Source organism: Microchirus variegatus (assembly GCF_963457635.1).
Source record: "Microchirus variegatus genome assembly, chromosome: 20".
Classification (NCBI taxonomy): Eukaryota; Metazoa; Chordata; class Actinopteri; order Pleuronectiformes; family Soleidae; genus Microchirus; species Microchirus variegatus.
The window spans coordinates 984304-1005707 of record NC_139821.1 but is presented as its reverse complement, the minus strand read 5'-3'; the positions used below and the strand labels follow the sequence as shown (position 1 = coordinate 1005707).

The following is a 21404-nucleotide window of genomic DNA, read 5'->3' as shown; positions in this document are numbered from 1 at the left end:
TGGACAGAAAGACAGAAAGTCAGTGTGGGTTGGACTCACGGAACAGGACCGCGGTGTCGGCGCGGTGGCGCTGCAGCTCACCGATGACCGTGAGCACGCCGGACGTCTTGGAGGTTCTGGCGTCGCACTCGTACTCGGCCTCGTCGTCAAACACCGACTTGTGGACGATGAGGACGCGCTGGACGCCCTTGGCAATGATCTCGTACTTCTTTCCTTTTCTTATCTCGGCGCCGTCTCTGAACCATCGGACCTGGAGACAGACAGACATTAGCATCAACGGGTGGTCGAGTGGGTCACGTGACCAGAGCGGGGGGTTGGCGGGTTAAGCTCACCTTGGCCGACTCGCGAGACACTTCACATTCAAACTTGGCAGATTCTTTCTCTTTGACCTCCACGTCTTGCAGAGGCTTCGTAAACTCCACGTGAGGAGCTGAGGACGCACAAACATCACGTCAAACATGAAACCAAACACGATTTCAGAAGATTATGTTATAGTCTGGTTGTGAATAAATAAGTTGTTGTTATGGTCTGGTAACGTTTCTGACACAAAGACTTTGGTCTTACGTGTGACCTCCAGCAGACAGGAAGTCTTGAACTCCTTGGCGTCACAGGTGTACATCTTGGCGTCGTCCGGGGAGCAGTTGTGGATGACCAGCGCCCTCTTGCGCCCGTCGACGATAAATTCGTGCTTCTTGGTCTTTCTGATTTCCTGTCCGTCTCTGAGCCACTTCACTTCCGCACTCTCTCTGGAAACTTCGCACTCGAGCGTGGCCGTGGCTTCTTCCTCCACCGTCTGGTCCTCCAGAGGTTTGGTGAACTCCACCGCTGGCTCTGCACACACACGGGTCACATGATGGTCAGCTAATTATTACAACAACAACAACAACAACAACAACAACAACAGCTGTCCACTGTCCACTGTGCCGTCTCACCTCTGACGATGAGCTGAGCCTGAGTCTGGAAGTCTTTGGCCGTCAGTTTGACGTCTCCGGCCTCCGACAACTTCACGTCTCTGACTGTGAGAGTGTGAACACGGCCATCCACGCGAGTCTTTACCTGAGACGCAGAGACACAGAGAGACATCATTACAAGAAAGTTCATATTTTAAAGAATCCCAAATGTTCCGGACCTTTGATGCCAGGTTCACTTGATATTTTGCTAGTGCTGGGCCCTAGGTTAACACACGTATGACGTAACAAATGGCGCGTTTCCATGACGACTGACTGGAAAAAAACGCGTGTGATGTCATATTTACGTGCCGAGACACCGGAGTCCAGGCACCGTTAACCAGTTAGCTCCATTAGCTCCTTTTAGCCTTTATTAAAGGGAAAAGAGCAGCGCTACAAATAACCAGCGTACCTGTGTACCGCGTATGTGTGCCTCTGTTTTTAAAGTTAAGCTTTACTTAAACAATCATTTTAACAATCGGGAGTAACGGAAACATGACAACGCGCGCGTCTTTTTCCGGTCAGTCGTCATGGAAACGCGTTGTGCGGTAACGTGCGTTAACGTTGACGCCGTTAGCGCGCCCAGCACTAAATTTTGCTCTGTGTCGTTACAGCGCACACATTGAAAAGCGGCACCGGAGCGTCAGCGTGATTATGTAAACAAAAAAAACACGTGTCGACTCTGTAGTGTTGAGATCTGTAGTGACATATAAATAAAATGAAGCCAAACTGAGCCAACAGAGAGAACGCCGAGACATCTCTTAACTAAAACCTCTGTAATTTCACTCTGCTTCACTTCAACAGCATCAGACTTTGATTCATCATCGTTCAGAATGAAACTCATTCACTATCTTTTATTTTTCTAAATACATTTTGAAAACTAAAAGAATATTTTCAAACATCTGTAAACTTGAGTGATAAATAATAAAACTAGAAAAGCACTCGGAGAGAACAGACCTCCACCAAGGCAGCTCAGTGCCTGCAAAATAGTGATAAAAATAGTGCTAGTGTCTAAGGATCACGCCCATAATTTAATCCCCTGTTCCTGGTCCCATTGTGGACATTTTTACTGAAAATTGACTTTTCGAGTTATGTTGGAAACAGACAGACAAACAGACAAACAAACTCTGGTGAAAACACATATCTCCTTGGCGGAGGTGAATAAAAACACACTCACTCGATCACTGGCCTCCATCTTGGCTCCGCTCAGGAACCACTCCACCTCGATGTCCTCGTAGGACAGCTCACACTCAAAGGTGGCCGTCTCCCCGGCCGTCACCGTCACGTCCTTCAGTGGACGCATCAGGGTGATGGAGCGAGCTGCGCAAAAGACAAGTGGAATTCCAGTTCATCCAATCACAGAGCGGCCTCTCACTTCAGATAAAGGCTGAAAATAATCTGGCAGCCGATTGGCTGAAGAACTTTGGAATGCGAGATAAGACGCAAAGAGAGAGAGAGGCGTCTCTGGGGTTCACAGAAGATTAAAAGAGTTTACAAACCAAGAGACGGTAAAAGAAATCAAAACGTTTATCGTACAAAAACACAGTTTTACTTTATTTATGTCTGTGAATAACGTAGAAATGAAAATGACCTTTGACCCTGAGCTGAGCGTTCGATCTGGCGTTGGCGGCGGCGAAGTCCACGCCTCCTGCCATGTCCTTACGGACGTTGAAGAGGATCAACACGTGTTTGGTTCCCTCTTCTCTGATCTCAACGTCCTGAAAAGAAAAACCAGGAAAACGTCACTGGACTGGAGTTCACAGGAGAAACGAGCGGTTGTACAGGTGGACGTGGACTCACCGGACACTGATGCAGAGCTTCTCCTTTCAGCTTCCAGTTTCCATGGACGTCCGCCTCTGAGATCTCCGTCTCAAACTTGGCTGTTTCTGTCTCTGTGACCTCCACGCTGTACAGTGGACGGACCACTTTGATGTCTCGCTCTGCAAAGACACACAAAATAAGAGCGTTTCGGTTTCAGGTTGTGTTTTTTTCCAGACGTTCACTGAAACGTCTGTGACGGTTCGTCCAAAATAAATGACACGAACGTATTTGACATAAAACGAACATATTTACAGTAACACACGCGTCTAAAGGTGTTTTCACCTTCAATATTGAGGTTGGCGGTGGTTTTATCGGAGCCGCAGTCGCACGTGTACGCTCCGATGTTGGCCTTCTCCGCCTTCCTGACCACCAGCAGGCGCTTCTTGCCGTCGGTGGTGATGGCGATGTTCTTGGACGGCGTGATCTCTTTGCCGTCCTTGAACCACTTGACGTCGGCGGTGGCTTTGCTCAGCTCGCAGATGAGCTTGACCTCGTCCCTCTCCACGGCCGTGTAGTTCTGCAGCTTGGTGGTGAAGTACGGATCGCCCTCTGCAAAGTCAAACAAGACCACGTTACACGTCAGACTTTATCACCTCCTAAATCATCCTCCTGCAGAGGCTGAGGCGACCGAGGTGACCGACCGATGACGGTGAGCATGGCGTTCATGGTCTTGTCCATGGCCTCCACCCTGATCATGGACGTGTCGTCCATGGTGACCTCCTTGAAGGCCAGCGTGTGGACCTTCTCCTGGTCCGACATGTGCACCACCTTGCTGGGATGCAGACGGACGTCGTTTTTGTACCAGACCACAGAGATCTTGTCGTGGGAGAGTTCAAAGCTGAACTCGGCCGTCTCACGCTCCTTCACCGTCACGTCCTTAATGGGTTTGACAAACTCCAGACGGATGCCTGTCGTAGAAGAAGGTTTAGAAGGTTTTTACTCCACTACATCTTCTTGAACTCTCTTTACTACCAAAAAAACTATTTTACACTCTTTATACAAGAGTGAAAACTCAAACTCACCCTGAATGGCCAGCTTGGCGGTCGTCCTCTTGTCCTCGGCCTCAAATATATACTTTGCCTCGTCATCGTAAGCGGACGAGCGAATCACCAGACTGTACGTGTTGCCCTCCTGGATCATCTCGTACTTTTCGTCGCTCTCGAGCACCTGAGAACCCTTGAGCCAGCGGAAGGTCTTGGGCACTCTGGACACCTCGGCCTCAAACCTGGCTTCGTCCTTCTCGTACACCTGGACGTCGTTGAGAGGAACCAGGATGTTCAGAGGAAGTTCTGCAGAAAAAACAAGAAGTTTCAAAAGGACGTCCGTGCCAGAGCAGGTCTTCATCAATATTGATTTGATTCTTCAGTTCAGTTACCTTTGACCTTCAGGTTAGCGGAACACTTGGCGTTAGCGGCGGCGTACGCCACCTCGCCGGTCATGGGAACTTTACAGTTGTACAGGATCAGAGTGTGTTTTCCTCCCTCCTCGATGATGTCGACGTCCTTCAAAGCAGACGACGAACGACGCGAGTCAACAAAAGTATCGGTGAATACCGTACGTAATGCGATTTAAAAGACGTTAGCACTCACAGAGGACGGCGTCAGGACTTCTCCGTTCAGTTTCCACTGGCCGTGGACGTCGTCCTCGGATATCTCCACCTCGAAACGAGCCGTCTCGCCATCAAAGAGTTCCACGCCGTAAATTGGCCGAACGACTTTGATGTCACGAGCTGGCGAAGACAAAGTAACGTTAATGTTCTCATCCAACAGTGGACAGTGAAGACACAGGATCTGAACTAATACGTGGGTTTACCTTCGACGCTGATGTTGGCCGACGTCTTGTCCGTTCCACAGTCACATGCGTATTTGCCTTCGTTGCTGCGCTCCACTTTCTTCAGGACCAGCGACCTTCGCGTGCCCTCGCACTTCACGACCACCATCTTGGAGGCGATGACCTCCTTCTCCTCGTGGAACCAGACGACGGGGACGTCTTTGCTCAGCTCGCAGTCCAGACTGACCTCGTCTTTCTCCGTGGCCGTGTAATCCTGCAGCTTCACCACGAAGACGGCGTCGCCCTCTGGAACAAGAAAAAACGTGGGACAAAGAGTAGTTTGTTAGAGAAACTTCCAAAGAGTTTTGATCATTTTTTTTAAATTGAAGAACAGAAAAAGACCGTTGAAGAGTCAATTGACAGTTTATATTTCTAAGTTTCAGGTCGTTAGAGCTACTTCTATACGCTGAGGGTTAGGGTTTCTGTAACCACGTCATGTTGAGAGAAGGAGCAGAGAGTGTGGTTACCTATCACCGTCAGTTTGGCCATGGTGTAAATCCCTTTGGCCTCTGCCTTTATCTGGCAGGTATCATCTAGATTCAATCCCTTCATTTCTAGAATGTGCCTCTTTCCTTCCACGTGCGTGATCACCGTTCGGCTCACGTGGAGCTTGACTTCGTTTCGGTACCAAACCACGGGCACGTCCTCGTGGCTCAGCTCGAGCTCGAATCGAACCGCTTTACCTTCTTTGACCGTTTGGTCGCGAAGCTGCTGCACAAACTTCAGCCTCATGCCTGGAATACATCGGGTCAGTGCACAGACAGTGACAAACACGACAAAGACTGAGTTGAACACGGAAGAAACAAGAGCGACATGAAGCAAGAGGTTTCCGTCCATCGCTTACCTTCCACGGACAGCTGAGCGCTTGACCTTTGGTCCAACACCTCGATGGTGTACTGAGCCTCGTCGTCAAACTCACAGCTGTTTACGATTAGCATGTGCTTCTTCCCGTCGTCAATGATTTCAAACTTAGGGCTCGGGGTGACAATCTCTGCCCCCCTGAACCACATGACCTTGGGCACGTCCTTGGTGATGGTGCATTCAAACTTGGCCTGTTTCTTTTCAGGCACAGAAACGTCCTTCAGCTGCTCCACAAAGCCCATTTCGATCTCTGGGAGGTGCGAATGATTCAGCGATTAATCTCAAAGACGCGTCTCTTAACGCGCTCCGCTGAGTAAAACCTGACCGTTTTTTGTTTCTAAGTTGGACAGAACCAGCAGACAACCAGAGAACCAACAACAACAACAACAACAACAACAAAACAGAACACAGACAGGAAGCATGTGGTGTGTGTTTGGTGCGCTGTGTTCGTACCTTTGACGGTGAGCATGGCGCTGGTGTTGGCGTTCAGCGCCTGGTACGACACTTCGCCCGCCTGGTCCAGCTGCACGTTCTTCAGCGTCAGGAAACGTTTCCCGCCTTCGGCTCTGATGTCGCATGTCTGGAAAACAACGTCCGCAGATGTGAGCAATTATTTCATGGAAATTCTCACTATTTTGTAAAACGAAGAGGATCACTGCTGCGTTCTATCTACGGTGACTTAACCACTTCTTCCCTGACCCTCTTTTTGGAGTCCCTGCTCGAAATGCCCAAACTAAATAGAGTAAATCTCTGCAGTTACAAGCTCTATGTGGATTATCTTGGTATCAACATAAAGATAACACTTGTGAGATTCCACCAGAGGTGTAAGTTTCACTGTAGATGCCACTGTGTCAGAGTAAATGCACTTGGAACACAGCATAACTGAAGGATTTTTTTTCTCTCGCCTAAAGAAATATTGCATTTTAAAGCAAATATCACCTTTAAAATATGCAGCAGGAGCTTAAAAACACATGGAGGTCATGTAACAACATGTGGACGTGATCTGTGCAAAGTCTGATGCTGCTGAAGTGAAGCAGAGTGAAATGACAGAGGTTATAGTAAAGAGATGTGTAGGCGTTCTCTCGTTTGACACAGTTTGGCATCATCTGTGCCATTTGAGATTTCTTAGGTGCCAAATTACTAAAAACCCATTTAATTTTATTTATATGCCACTACAGGTCTAAAAAGAACTTGTTTAAAAAAAAAAAAAAAAGTATGATAACTTGCTGTAAATCGATGCTCCCTGTGCAGTGTGTAATAACAACTCTGTGACTCTGAAGATGGCGTAGACTTAAACTGACGTAGATTTTATGACACGTCTTTTGTGCCTTGAATCTGTTTTTAGCAGCCGTGTTTTCACTGATTTACTGTAACTAAATGACTTCATTGAATGAATGTAGAGATGCAAATCCAAGATCAGGAGTGGTGGAAGCCTCACCGGGGTTCTGCTCAGCACTTGGCCTCTCAGTTTCCATTCTCCCATCACGTCATCCTCCGATATTTCAGTGTCAAAGTTGGCTTCCTCCTTCTCCACCACCTCCACGCTGGCCAAAGGCTTCAGGATCTCCGCCTCGCGTTCTGAAATCAAAAGCACGCTTTAGCAGACCGGACTCAAACATCGCGATTTTGGCACACTCTCTCTCGCTTCCATGATCTGTCGCTGACCTCCGAGCGTGAGTTTCGCGGTGTATCTGCGATCCTCCACCTCGATGGTGTACTCGGCCACGTCGTCGGGCTGACAGTTTTTGATGTTCAGCGTCATGTTCTTCCCGTCTTTGTCGATCTCCACCTTGTCGGACGGCGGCAGCTCGTCGTCGCCCTTGAACCACTTCCAGTTGGGCGTGTCCTTGAAGAGCTCGCACTTGAACGTGGCCTTGGCCTTTGGCTTGACGTGCTGGTCTCTCAGCGGCTTCACCAACCAGTCTTTGATGATTTCTGAGGATCGCAAACAAAAACAAACCGTATACGCGTCGGGGTTACGTCTAAGGGATTCCCCGGAGCACTCTTTTGTTTGTCGACATCTTACTTACCCATGACTTTGACGTTGGTGTTGGTCTTGATGTCCTCCTGTCCGACCACCTCGCACGTGTAGTCGCCGGAGTCTTGGTCGGTGGCGTTCTGGATGGTCACGGCGTGCTGCATGCCGATGATGTTGATGGCCACTTTCCCGGCGACCGTCTTCAGCGGGGCGCCGTTGCGCTTCCAGAGGACCTCGCGCTCTTTGTTGAGCTCACAGGTCAGATACATGGGCTGACCCTTCATACACGACGTCTCAGGTTCCAGCTCCTTCAGCCATTTCACGGGCAGCTCTGCACGGACAAAGAAATCTCACGTAAAAACCACGGAAAAGCTAGCGCTCTTGTATTTTCGATACTTCGCGAATACGGCTGTGATCTGTTTACCTTCAACAATGAGCTTGGCCGTGCACGTTATCTCTTTGCCAGCGTTTTTGCCCACACAGGTGTATTCGCCGGTGTCGGCCAACTGCACGTCGATAATGTGCAACTTGCGATCTTTCCCGTCAGCGGTGAACTTGTGTTTGGGGTCTTCGCGCAGGTTGCTGCCATCTTTCATCCACGAACAGATGGCAGTGGACGGCGAGATCTCGCACTCAAACACCGCGGACGAACCGATGGACTCGGCTTCCTTCAGCACGATGTCCTGGATCTTCTTGATGAACTTCAGCGGGACGGCTTTGAGCTTGAACCCTCCAAAGGGATCCTCGGGTGGCGATGGGCCTTTCCCGCCCGGCCTCAGGCCACGACCTCTGCCGCCATCACCAGGTGACGGCGTCTGTCTCACTGCAACATCAGAGGCAACATCTCATCGGATTAGTAACAGAGGATCAAACAGTCTGATGGTTTCAAGAGGTTTTCTTACCACAAAGCAGAGGACAAATATCACTTTTTGTTTTTATGCTGCACCCACACTGGTCGCGATGCAAATTACAGACAAAGTCAATGAGTTTTGTGATCAAGACATGACTCAGTCATATTAAGTATCAAGATGTATCAAGTATTTTTTGAACTAATCAAAGATTAGCGTGAAGAGCACTTTGATGAACTAGATGCACTTTGACAGTGAGCTGACTTTTTTCAAAAAAACAAAAAGTATCTCGGAATCACTTGAAATTTACCATCGTAATAGTCGGCATCGCTCTGAACAAGGATCCGTTGAAAATATTCGCAAATCTCTTAAAGAATAATTTTAATAAATTTTTGAATATCATGAAATAATCCATTTGCCCTGATGCACTTTCACAGTGAGCTGAGTTTCTTCTCGAAAACCAAAAGTATCTTGGAATGACTTGAAATTCACCATCATAATAGTTGGTATCACCCTGAACAAGGATCCCTTGAAATTATTTGCAAGTCCCCTGAGAAATAATTTTAATGAATTTTTGAAAATCATGAAATGATCCATTTGCCCTGATGCACTTTGACAGTGAGCTGACTTTCTTCAAAAAAACAAAAAGTATCTCGGAATGACTTGAAATTCGCCATCATAATAGTCGACATCGCCCTGAACAAGGATCTGTTGAAAATATTTGCATATCTCTTAAGGAATAATTTTAATGATTTTTTGAAAATCATGAAATGATCCATTTTCCCTGATGCACTTTGACAGTGAGCTGAGTTTCTTCAAAAAAACAAAAAGTATCTCGGAATGACTTGAAATTTACCATCGTAATAGTCGGCATCATCCTTAACAAGGATGCGTTGAAAATATTTGCAAATCTCTTAAGGAATAATTTTAATGAATTTTTGAAAATCATGAAATGATCCATTTGCCCTGATGCACTTTGACAGTGAGCTGAGTTTCTTCAAAAAAACAAAAAGTATCTCAGAATGACTTGAAATTCGCCATCATAATAGTCGACATCGCCCTGAACAAGGATCCGTTGAAAATATTTGCAAATCTCTTAAGGAATAATTTTCAGGAATTTTTAAAAAGATTTGTGCCCAGTGTGAATGAAGTGTAAATGCAGCATTAAAAGAAAACAGATCATAAGAATGGTGTCACTCTGCCCCCTACAGGACACTGTGAACATCATTCAAACAGTCGTTCTCACCCCCGAATCCTCGGCCTCTGCCTTTAGGAGCCTCCTCTGTCGGTTTTCCATCTGGACCAGAAAGAAAAAGACGAATAAGATCTTTACTGTGGAGGGTCACGTAATCCAGAGGAGAGACGTTATAAAACCACAGCACGCTGACAAAGATGAAGATGGACAAGAGACTGAACTGGAGGACAGACAATGACGAGGACACAGGTGAAGACAAACACTGGACGAATGACGTGGAAGACGGCCGTTATACAACGAATGAGCGACAAAGAAGATGGACGTGTGATGAATGATTGATTAAAGATGGCGGAGGTGATGAGGAGCTGATGAGGATGAAGATGAGTCCACTCCAGGATCATCTTGGGGGGGTTTTTCAGGCCTCGTCTCACCTCGTTTAGCGCCGGGCATTCCTGGAGTCTCCACAGCTCCATCAACTCCTTCACCTTCCCACTCGTCAGGAACCAGCTCCCAGGTCCAAGTCTCTTCCTCCTCGTTTTCTTCCACCTCCTCTTCGAAGACCTCCTCCTCTGGCTGAGTGGGGACCTTTGTCATCTGCACAGCTCCAGGAGAGACCTCCTTCACCAGGGGGATCTTCTCGGGTTCTACCTTCCTTGGTGTCAGAGTCTTGGCCGAGTCTTTTGGTGAAAGACTTTTCAGTTTGGGTTTTTCAGGACTGAGCTTCTTTTCAGCGAGGACTTGTTGTGGTTCTTCAGGCCTCTTGGTCTTGTCTGGTTTTGGTGTTGCTGTCTTTCTGAGCTCCACCTTCTCAAGCTGTTCGGTAGATTTGATTGGCTTGTCTTTAATGACTCTTGGCGATGGCGTCTTTTTGAGTTCATCTCCTTTCTTCAGGACATGTTTTTGAGGCAGCTGCTCTGCAGCTTCTTTGGGATGGATCACTTCCGTCTTTGCTGGTGGACTCGGTCTCTTCAGTGGAGCTGTCGGTTCTTTTTCTTTCTTCTGCTGCTCCTCATCTTTCAGAGGTTGCCTCGGTACTTGTGTGTCCATCTCCTCTTCGGCTGCTTTTACTGGCTTTTCTTCAGGCTTGTTGTCTTTGGTGAACGGCTTCAACAGAACTTGCTCCGTGTCTTTATCTGGACTCGTGAAGGTTTTAGCTTTTCCAAAAAGCTTCTCAGCAGCTGTAGGTTCCTGGTTCTTGGGACAAGGCTCAACCTTCTTCGCTTGCTGGTCCTCTGTCAGGTCTTTGTGGACATCAGGAACCACCGGTGGACTTGTGACTTGTTTCGTGGCAGCACTGGGTTGGTCTCTCTGAGGTCGATCACTTCTCTTGAACGGTGTACGCTCAGCATCTGTTTTTCCTTCAGCGTCTTTGTTTGCCTTTGGAGTCTCGACTGCTTCAGGTTTTTTCGGTCTTTCGAATGGTTTTAACGTCACGTCTTCTTGTTCGTCCTCTTTCTTTGGTAATTTCTTTATTTTCTTTTTGGTCAAGTCTGGCTCAGGTTCTTCATCTTTTGGAGCTTTGGGGGTTCTCGTCCATCTCGTTTTCTCATCTTCTGCCTCTGGTTTCTCAGGTTCCACCACAGCGGCCACTTCAGGGACCTCTTCAGACGCGGTGAAAACCCGCTCAGTTCTGGGAAATGTTACGAGCTCTCGATCCTGCCTCTCCCGAAGCTTCTGAACGGTTACTTCTGTATCATAATGTCTCGTAACTTCAACTCTGTGAGTTACTATTTCCTTCTCAGGCTCTTTGGGCTTTGTGGGAACCTTTTTCAGTTTGATCTTTTCTGGTTCTTCCTCCACTTTGTCAGATTTTTTAAATGGCTTCAGTTTAACGGACTCTTTCTGCTCATCTGACTTTGGCAGTTTAGTTATTTTCTTCTTGTCCACACTTTCCCTCTCATGTTTCTCCTCTCTCTCTGATTTTAGAATTCTTGTCCAACCTTCTTCCTCTTTTTCATAAACAGCCACAACCCTCTCAAGTTCCTCAAACTGCCCTAATTCAACCGTCTCTTCCTCGGCAGTGTAGAGTTGCTCGGTTCTGCCCAGAGTTACGATCTCTCGATCCTCTCTGTCATGAAGTCCGTGAACCAGAAGTTCTGGATCCTGGTGCCTCGTCACTTCGGCTTTATGAGTTACAACTTGCCTCTCAGGCTCTGCAGGTTTCACCGGAACCTTCTTCAACTTGACAGTTTCGGGTTCTGGTTCCTTCTCTTGGGGAGTTCTGGTGAATTTTCTCCTCGGTTTAGGTAAATCAGGTGTTTTCGTTTCCTGAACTGGAACTTTAGTCTTTTGCTTAAGAGGCGTCACTGTGGTTGAGGCAGTAAATACACCTTTTATGACATGGACATACAGATACTTTTCATTTTTGACAGCAGACATACAAACATCCCATAAACACAGGGCTACGACACAATTATCCACATAAGCAACATGTATTCCAAGATCCAATTTCTTTCTTAATTAAAGAAGCCAATATTTGGGATGTACCTTTCGTTGGTCCAGGTGCTGAAACTGGCTGCATGTCTGTAAGAATTGAATAAGATCAATGTTAATTACCTTAATGTTGGTCAGATAATGTTAATGTGAAAGATTACAGAATTAAAAACATGTTTTTATCGTCTACAAACACCAGACCAACAGATTCAGACGACTGAAGATTAGAAACAAGAAATATGAAGAAAAACAAAAGAGCAAAACAAAAAGAGACGTTACCTTCAGGTGCAACAATGTCCTCAGACACAGGAGATGGTTCAGCCTTTTCAAGCGGAGGAGATGGTTTCTTCTCCACTGGTGCAACTTGAGCTACAAGAACGCCAATTTGATTAATAAATCTCTGGCAAAGATGCGACGAATGACTCAAACAGACAAGATCAAGATTTTAGTCGAAAACCAACAGACGCAACAAAAAAACCTGGACAACAAATGTAAAAAAATACCTGCAGGAAGCTTAACCTTCTCTGCCTCAGGCTTTGGCTTCACTGGAGATGGTTTCTTTTCCTCTGGAGGAGAAACTTAGGAGTACAAAATACCAACGGTCACAACCAAGAAGACAGAAGATATAGATAAGAGAGAGAGAGAGACAAACACATTTAAACACAGAGAGGACAAATTCAACATAAGTTCAGACAGAAAGAATCACAGACCTGCAGGGGGCGCAGCAGGAGCTGGAGGCTCTGACACTGGAGCAGATGGTTTCTTCTCCACTGGAGGAGACACTTCAAAATACAAGATGCCAAGATCACAATCAAGACCAGATAGAGAGGACGAGCAGAAGAAACACAAACGGATACAAAACAACTACCTGCAGGGGGCGACACTTTCTCTGCAGGAACAGTAACGCGAGGCGAAGGTTCCTTCCTCTCCTCTGGAGGAGACACTTTGACAAAACAAGACGCCAAGATCACAATCAAGGAGACAAAAAGGCCAAGAAAACAAACAATGGACAAACAAGGATTGAAGATGGAGAAGATTGACTGTGGAAACATCAGCAAAGACACACTACCTGCAGGGGGCGACACTTTCTCTGCAAGAGCAGCAGGAGCAGCTGGAGCTGAAGGTTTCAGTGCAGGTACAGATGGTTTCTTCTCCTCTAACGGAGACACTTTGGGAAACAAGATGCCAAAATGACGATCAGGAAGAAAATGAGGTGACACAAGAAAAACAAACAACAAAAGATGGACAAAAACAAAAGACAAGAAGATTTCTCCTTCATCAAGATCATAGTTCTCCAAAAGTCATTTCATCAGAAGAATGTAATGAAGATTAAATGGCTTTTGGAGATCAGTAAAAGACAAACTACCTGCAGGGGGAGCTACTTTCTCTGCAGGAGGAGCAGCAGCTGAAGGTTTTGGTGTTGGTACAGATGGTTTCTTCTCCTCTGGACGAGACACTTTAGGAAAACAAAACGCCAAGATCATGATCAAGAAGATAAGAGGGTGAGACAAAGGGAAGAAAAACAAACAAACAAACGATGGACAAAAAGAAAAGACAACATGACTGACTGCAGAATCGTCAGCAAAGACAAACAAACTACCTGCAGGAGGAGACACTTTCTCTGCAGGAGCTGGAGGTTTTGGTGTAGGTACAGAAGGTTTCTTCTCCTCTGGACGAGGCACTTTAGGAAAACAACATGGCAAGGTCAACATCAAGACGTTAAGAAGGAACGACAAAACAAACAAAACAAACAGTCATATAATGGACAAATAGAAAATAAAAGACAACTTGACTGACTGCAAAACGTCAGCAAAGACAAACTACCTGCAGGGGGAGCTACTTTCTCTGCAGGAGCTGGAGGAGCTGAAGGTTTTGGTGTAGGTACAGAAGGTTTCTTCTCCTCTGGACGAGACACTTTGAGAAAACAAGATGCCAAGATCACGATCGAGAAGATAAGAGGGTGAGACAACGGGAAGAGAAAGAAACAAACAAACGATGGACAACAATAAAAGACAACATGACTGACTGGAAACGTCAGCAAAGATAAACAAACTACCTGCAGGGGGAGCTACTTTCTCTGCAGGAGCAGCTGAAGGTTTCGGTGTAGGTACAGAAGGTTTCTTCTCCTCTGGACGAGACACTTTGAGAAAACAAGATGCCAAGATCACGATCGAGAAGATAAGAGGGTGAGACAACGGGAAGAGAAACAAACAAACAAACGATAGACAACAATAAAAGACAACTTGACTGACTGCAAAAACGTCAGCAAAGACAAACTACCTGCAGGGGGAGACACTTTCTCTGCAGGAGCTGGAGGAGCAGAAGGTTTTGGTGTAGGTACAAAAGGTTTTTTCTCCTCTGGACGAGACACTTTGAGAAAACAAGATGCCAAGATCACGATCGAGAAGACAAGAGGGTGAGACAACAGGAAGAAGAACAAACAAACAAACAAACAAAGGACCAATAGAAAAGACAACTTGACTGACTGCAAAACGTCAGCAAAGACAAACTACCTGCAGGGGGAGACACTTTCTCTGCAGGAGCAGGAGGAGCAGAAGGTTTCGGTGTAGGTACAGAAGGTTTCTTCTCCTCTGGACGAGACACTTTAAGAAAACGAGATGCCAAGATCATGATCGAGAAGATAAGAGGGTGAGACAACGGGAAGAAAAAGAAACAAACAAACGATGGACAACAATAAAAGACAACTTGACTGACTGCAAAAACGTCAGCAAAGACAAACTACCTGCAGGGGGAGCTACTTTCTCTGCAGGAGGAGCTACTTTCTCTGCAGGAGGAGCTACTTTCTCTGCAGGAGCAGGAGCAGCAGGAGCTGAAGGTTTCGCTGCAGGTACAGAAGGTTTCTTCTCCTCTGGACGAGACACTTTGAGAAAACAAGATTCCAAGATCACCAACAAGACGTCAAAGTGGTCTTTGAACCACAAGAATTACACAGAATGACACAAACCAACACAGGGAGGGAAAGAACGACGTGAAACAAACTCGTCAATTGAAGATGTTAAGAGTGAGTTTCAGCAGCAAAGTGAAGATTAGTGTAAGATGTTTAGGATCTTTGTTGTTATTGTTCAGAAGAGCAAAGGTGACGTGATGGAGACCTGATGAAGATCATGAACCTTCACGGCTCAAGTACAAAAGAATACCTTTGTTAAGAGCTTGTTGTTCTGTCTCTTCACGTCTCGTCCTCGGTCTCTTGTTATCTTCTTGTGATGGTAAAGGTTGAAGAGCATCAGCTCTGAGTTCCCACAGGAGAGGAGCCTCCTCTTCAGAGTCTAGATGTTTCTTCTGAGTGTCTTTGGTTGAGGAAACTCCATCTTCATGGAGTGGAGTCTCAACTGTAACTCGAGGTGAGACTTTTCTTCTTGCCGTGAGGGTTTTTTCAACACATTCTTCAGGAGTTGATTCTGTCACTGTGGAGATCTTTGGAGAACGTGTCTCTTTACATGTGACTGCTGATCTGGACGGAGTACCGAGTGGATCTTCATCAGATTGTGGCAAAACTAAAGACAAGGATCTGTCACTCAGAACATCTTCAAGTACAGTAGACATCTTCAATGCAGCTTCTTCTCCAGTCTCTTCATGACAAACCACAAATGATTCGGAAACGGTGGCTTCCTCGATGTTCTTTATTGGACTGATTTTCTTGACAACATCTCGTTTGGATCCAGAATCAGAAGATAAAACTTCTTCCTTCACTGGAGGTGTGGCGTCTGTTTTTGATGGTGTCTTTAGAGGTGGAGACACGACCCTCAAAGACTTCACAGCTTCTTCCACAACCAGAGTTTCTTCATGTTTGGTATCTTCAAACTGCTGGTCTTCACTGTACCAGGTAGAAACCTCCTGATCTTCTTTTAAGAGCAGTTTTATTTCATGTTCTAAGACGGTTTCTTCTCTCAGGACATATGCGTCACGTGTCTTCACTTCTTCTCGTCTTTGTCCGTCTTCTGCTGCAAGAGACGTCCGTCTGTCTTTCGTTGTTACCGTTTGACGAAGCTCCGTCTCAAGGACAACTGGGTCATTTTTAAGATTTCACCCAAGAATGAAGATATGCACCATTGAGCGGTGGCAGAGACAAAAACAGGACAAAACAAAAACCATCAACACACAAAAACAACACAGTGTTCCACACTAACTATAGTCTGTTACTTTGGTTTAGCTAGAACTATTGATGTTCTGTGGTTTCTTCTTGGATTCAACACAGAATAATATGATTATAAAAGTCCTCGACGAGTAAAAGACACAGTGTTAAAGATCAAGATGAGCGAGGATTAGTTATTAAGATGTTCAAACTTGGTGATCGCATCCATATCTACCTTGTTGCTGACGCTTTGCAGCCTGAATTTGTTTTGGTGGTTCTTCGGTCTTCCTGGGTTCTTCTGAAACCTTTATGGGTACCTCTGGGATCGTTTTTTGTGCTTCAGGAACCTTCTTTGTTTCTACCTGAACTATCTTTGGTTCATCTGGAACCTTCCTTGGTTCCTCTACAAATCTTTTTGGTTCTTCAGTAACCTTTTTCTTTGTTTCTAACCGAACTATCTTTGGTTCTTCTTGAACCTTCTTTGGTTCTTCTGGAATCTTCTTTGGTTCCTCTACAAATCTTTTTGGTTCTTGAGGAACCTTCTTTGGTTCTAACTGAACTATCTTTGGTTCTTCTGGAACCTTCTTTGGTTCTAACTGAACTATCTTTGGTTCTTCTGGAACCTTCTTTGGTTCTTCTTGAACCTTCTTTATTTCCTCCACAAATCTTTTTGGTTCTTCAGGAACCTTCTTCTTTGTTTCAACTTGAACTATCTTTGGTTCTTCAGGAACCTTCTTCTTTGTTTCTACCTGAACTATCTTTGGTTCTTCAGGAACCTTCTTCTTTGTTTCTACCTGAACTATCTTTGGTTCTTCTGGAATCTTAATTGGTGTTTCTGGAACCTTCTTTATTTCCTCCACAATTCTTTTTGGTTCTTCAGGAACTTTCTTCTTTGTTTCTGGAACCTTCTTCGGCACCCGGGCAACCTCTGGTTCTTTTGGTTTTGGTTCTGGGATGTAGGTCGGTGGTTCGGGTTTCTCCTGGGTCAGACGTGGTTTTCCGGGTGTCTTTGTTTCTAAGACAACTTAGAAGAACATGTATTTATAAGATGGTTTTTCTTTTTTTTTATCACATTTGATAGAAAAACCTTCAAGACAAAGTCACACTCTGACGAGTGCTAAGATCTTTCACATCATTTTCACTGCGATCATTAAGCAACATGAAAAGAGCAGAGAAGTTCTCTGCAGTACCTTCAGATGGAACAGCAGCAGGAGCAGGAGAAGGTGGTGCAGGTTCTTCTGGTTTGGCCACATCTTGGGCTTAAGAGAACATTAAACGTTTAAGCTAAAGTTGCTGAAAGACACTAAAGTGGAACCAGAGCTTGCACTCGTAGCGAGTGACAGCACAGTTTTACTGTCGGTACCTGCAGCAGGAACAGGTTCCTGTGATGGACGAGGAACCTTGGCGGCCTTTGGCAGAACGACGGGTTCTTCAGGCTTCGGTGGTTGTGGTGCTTTAAAGAAACATTCACACATGTTCAATGACGTGGGGACATCACACTCTAACGAGTGCTTCCAAGGAAAAGACACAGCAAGAGTGAACCAATCACACAACAGCACGCAGAGACACGACAGAAACCTGACCAAACACTGTTTTTCCAGCAGATCAGCAGGAAAACCCAACGTTTTGTCCACTTTACCTCTGAGTCTGGAAGCGTCTTCAGGCTTCGGTTGGGCCTCTTTGAGTCCAGGAGCAGCAGGTTTTGGTTCTGGTTCTGCTGCTTTGGCTGGACGAGGTTCAGCTTCAGGGACGTGTCTGCGAACCATTTCAGGTTCTGGTTCAGTGTAACTCCGGCGTTCTTCAAGGTCAACAAAAAACACGACTGAGAGTCAACACAGAGTCACACACAGCTTCAAGAGTTTAGGGAACAAACAAACAAACACACAAACAAACAAACAAACAATGCTCTGTCGCATTGAAGCAAGAAAAACAAAGAGTGACGTGAAGAAACACTGAAGAATGAAGTTATATTCTTTCAGATTTCAGAATAAAATTCAATCTCAGAGAAGAAGTGTGAAAGAAGAAAAACGTTATTTTTGTAAGTTTCTAATAAATAAAGGTTTTGGACATAAATAGATTACCTTCAGGGGGCGGAGCTTCTTCTTCCCTCTGGCGTGCAGCAGCATCAGTGACATCAGGCTGCAGCTTCTTCACTTCAGCTTCTTTAAAACATTTCAGTCCAGAAGAATAAAAATCTAACATCAAGACGTTTTTTACATTTTCAATCTTTAAAAAAAACAAACAAAGTGACTGAAGAAGTCGTCACAGAGACGATAAAGAGACGCTAACGTTGATACCTGGAGACGGACGTCGAGCTGCAGCCTCGGCACGTTTCTCTTCCTCTCGCCTTAAGATCTCAGCAGCTTAAAAGATCGAGAGAGTTCACGTTAAAAAAACAACATCTGCAGAGAACGTCATCTCCTGAGCGACAAGCTAGCAAGGATTAATGAGAGTGAACAATCAGAGCCAACAGACAAACAGCAAATGACGGACAAAAGCACATCTCTACCAACTTCAAACATTTGGCAAACGTTCTGCTTGAATGTTCCTCAGAAAAAATTATGCTTGAACGTTCCTCAGAAAACGTTCTGCTTGAAGGTTTACTCGTGAACGTTACTCATAAACGTTCTGCTTGAACGTTCCTCAGAAAACGTTCTGCTTGAAGTTTACTCATTCTTAATTAATGAGAGTTTAAGAGTCAAAGCAAACAGACAAACAGCAAACATGAAATGACGGAAAAAAACATTTGGCAAACTTTCTGCCTAAACGGTCCTCGGAAAACGTTCTGCTTGAACGTTCCTCAGAAAACATTCTGCTTGAACATTCCTTGGAACCGTTCTGCTTGAAGGTTTACTCGAAAATGTTCCTCATAAACGTTCTGCTTGAACGTTCCTGGTAAACGTTCTGCTAGAATGTTCCTCAGGAACCGTTCTGCTTGAACGTTCCTCAGGAACCGTTCTGCTTGAACGTTCCTCAGGAACCGTTCTGCTTGAAGGTTTACTCGTTCTTAATTATTGAGAGTGAAAGAGTCAGAGCGAACAGACAAACAGCAAACACGACATGACGGAAAAAAACATTTGGCAAACGTTCTGCCTGAACGTTTCTCGGAAAACGTTCTGCTTGAACGTTCCTCAGAAAACATTCTGCTTGAACATTCCTCGGAACCGTGCCTGAAGGTTCCTCGTAAATGTTCTTGGGAAGGTTTACTCGAAGAAGCGTAAAGCTTGTAAAAGCAAAAGCATTGTGAGAAAACACATGACTACCAAGCTTCAAACATTTGGCAAACGTTCTGCTTGAACGTTCCTCAGAAAACGTTCTGCTTGAACGTTCCTCCGAACCGTTCTGTTTGAACGTTCCTCGGAATCGTTCCGCTTGAACGTTCCTTGGAACCGCTCTGCTTGAACGTTCCTCGGAATTGTTCTGCTTGAATGTTCCTCAGAAACGTTCTGCTTGAAGGTTCCTCGTAAACATTCTTGTGAAGGTTTACTCGTGGGTGAGAAAGGTTAAGAAGCGTAAAACTGGTCAAAGCAGAAGCGTTGTGAGAAGGTTTGCGTTACAGCCACAAAGCGTTTGTACCTTCAGAAACTTCTTCTGTGATCCTGAACTCTTTCTTCTCGAACATTTCTTCTTCTACGTGTTTTCTCTCCTCTGCTAAAGAAGAGAAGTGAACTTAGGGAAATGTGAAACCAACACACAGAGCCGAGAGGACGCTGCCCCCCGCTGGTGAAAACATTAACAATACAAAGACACAGAGACAGACGGACGGACAGACGGGACAACGTCCGTACCTGTGGACGAATATTGTACGGACGCCATCTTTTCCTGAACCGTCACACGCTCAAACGCTGAAGAGCAAATCAGCCGTTAGAGATCTGCGTTGACATTTGTCATCGGCATACAGAGGAGGATTCTGGGTATTTATTTATTTATTTATATTAAAGATTTATTTTATAATGTTTAATTTCAAAAATAATCTCAAACCGAATCCTCTTCTGTACGTTTAAACTAAAGAATCTGATTACAATTAAAAATGGAGGATATTAGAGCTTATCGGATTATTAACCAATTAACACGATTAGATTATTACAGATTAAGATTACAGATTATTGATCAGTGATGACTGAGTTAAAATTGTTATTTCTGAGGACGATGAAGGTGGAAGTTTTGACTTTTTTAGTCTTTTAGTTGAAAAGCACAAACGTTTGTACCTGTCGTTCTCTCTTCATAACGGTAAAGTTCAGAGGAATCTTGAGGGAGAGAAAAAAAGGACGTTTACGAACGAATGAACGAGCCAATCGCGAGACGCCGAGCAGGTGAAGTTCACTCCGATTGGTCGACAGAGACTCACCTCTGTAAACGACCGCAGACCGAGTTTCCGGAGCGTCCGTGACGTCTGGAGGTTTGAACCAAAAACACAGATTTAAACCTCAAACGAACACCGAGTCCTGAACTCTAATGAAAAAACAACTCTGGAGAATAATCCTAACCTTTGTGCGACAGGTGAAGCTCGGCAGAACTGCGAGCTTCTCCCATCGGCTCCAGGCGAGCGATCACGGAGTAAACGCCTGGCGAAGATTAAAAGGGGGAGGAGTTTAAAAACACGTCGCCCGCGTCGTCCAATCAGAGCAAAGAGAAACGACAGCTTCGGCGTCAAACCTTCGTCCGCTGACGTGACGTCGCCGATGGTCATAAAATGGCGACGGCCCTCGGCCCTGAACTTATACTTGGCGCTCTCTTTAAGTTCCCATGAGCCTTTGTACCACACGACGGCGGCGCTGTCAAAGGACAACTCGCACTGGAAGGTGGCGCTGTGGAGCTCACTCACCTCGATGCTGCGGATGCTTTTAGTGAACTGAATGTTTTCAGCTAAAAGCAGATAATCGGAGTTTGATTGAGTTGACGTTTTATAGACTTTATCATTTAAATATTCACAAACAACAAAAAAACACATAACACAGAAGAGCAGGTCCAGGTATGAAGGTCAAAGAGGTCAGCGTACGCCACCTGCTGGTAGGAAATGAAGCACTCACCTGCGGAGACGCTGAGTTTGGCGTTGGAGATGTGAGGACCACACACCACGCGGTAGTTGCCCTGATCTTTGACCTGGCACTTGTTGATCCTCAGATAATGGCGCTCGCCGTCACTGCCGATGTCGTACTTGTCGCCGCTGTCCAGTTTCTGCGTCCCCTTGTACCAGGTCAGCGAGATCTCCGGGTAGTTGATCCGAATCTGGCACTCGAAGGTGGCCGTCTGGTTCTCAGCGGCGCTCTGGTCCGTGATGTCCTCCATGACGGAGACAGGCTAAAGGATCCAAAGAGCGCTCACAGTTTTACATCAATGGTCAATCAATCTAATTCTTCATGGATTTCAGAAAATCCATCACAGGTGAACGAGCAGA

At 45.6% G+C, this 21404-nt stretch overlaps 1 protein-coding gene across 8 annotated transcripts in view; it reads right to left on the bottom strand.

The window, feature by feature from the left end:
• The window catches only part of ttn.1 (titin, tandem duplicate 1), a 149846-nt gene that overhangs the window by 78410 nt on the left and 50032 nt on the right, over window positions 1-21404 (bottom strand). For 3 of the 8 annotated variants that reach the window (XM_083906943.1, XM_083906949.1, XM_083906950.1), the window contains 36 exons: window positions 21037-21307; window positions 20663-20872; window positions 20494-20571; window positions 19583-19657; window positions 18304-18369; window positions 18088-18168; window positions 13738-13827; window positions 13514-13594; window positions 13280-13369; window positions 12983-13081; window positions 12782-12856; window positions 12624-12695; window positions 12417-12491; window positions 12193-12282; window positions 11968-12003; window positions 9532-9582; window positions 7862-8260; window positions 7490-7768; window positions 7125-7394; window positions 6898-7037; window positions 5913-6039; window positions 5443-5709; window positions 5066-5332; window positions 4581-4844; window positions 4358-4497; window positions 4144-4270; window positions 3791-4057; window positions 3410-3676; window positions 3051-3317; window positions 2748-2887; window positions 2539-2665; window positions 2125-2267; window positions 933-1056; window positions 565-831; window positions 333-430; window positions 82-250 (listed from right to left, as the gene is read on the bottom strand). In XM_083906943.1, coding sequence (XP_083763069.1) covers window positions 82-250; window positions 333-430; window positions 565-831; window positions 933-1056; window positions 2125-2267; window positions 2539-2665; window positions 2748-2887; window positions 3051-3317; window positions 3410-3676; window positions 3791-4057; window positions 4144-4270; window positions 4358-4497; window positions 4581-4844; window positions 5066-5332; window positions 5443-5709; window positions 5913-6039; window positions 6898-7037; window positions 7125-7394; window positions 7490-7768; window positions 7862-8260; window positions 9532-9582; window positions 11968-12003; window positions 12193-12282; window positions 12417-12491; window positions 12624-12695; window positions 12782-12856; window positions 12983-13081; window positions 13280-13369; window positions 13514-13594; window positions 13738-13827; window positions 18088-18168; window positions 18304-18369; window positions 19583-19657; window positions 20494-20571; window positions 20663-20872; window positions 21037-21307 — 5689 coding nt within the window. The remainder of the gene's footprint in view (window positions 1-81; window positions 251-332; window positions 431-564; window positions 832-932; window positions 1057-2124; window positions 2268-2538; window positions 2666-2747; window positions 2888-3050; window positions 3318-3409; window positions 3677-3790; window positions 4058-4143; window positions 4271-4357; window positions 4498-4580; window positions 4845-5065; window positions 5333-5442; window positions 5710-5912; window positions 6040-6897; window positions 7038-7124; window positions 7395-7489; window positions 7769-7861; window positions 8261-9531; window positions 9583-11967; window positions 12004-12192; window positions 12283-12416; window positions 12492-12623; window positions 12696-12781; window positions 12857-12982; window positions 13082-13279; window positions 13370-13513; window positions 13595-13737; window positions 13828-18087; window positions 18169-18303; window positions 18370-19582; window positions 19658-20493; window positions 20572-20662; window positions 20873-21036; window positions 21308-21404) is intronic. The other 5 variants (XM_083906944.1, XM_083906948.1, XM_083906946.1 and 2 more) reach the window with 5 other exon arrangements.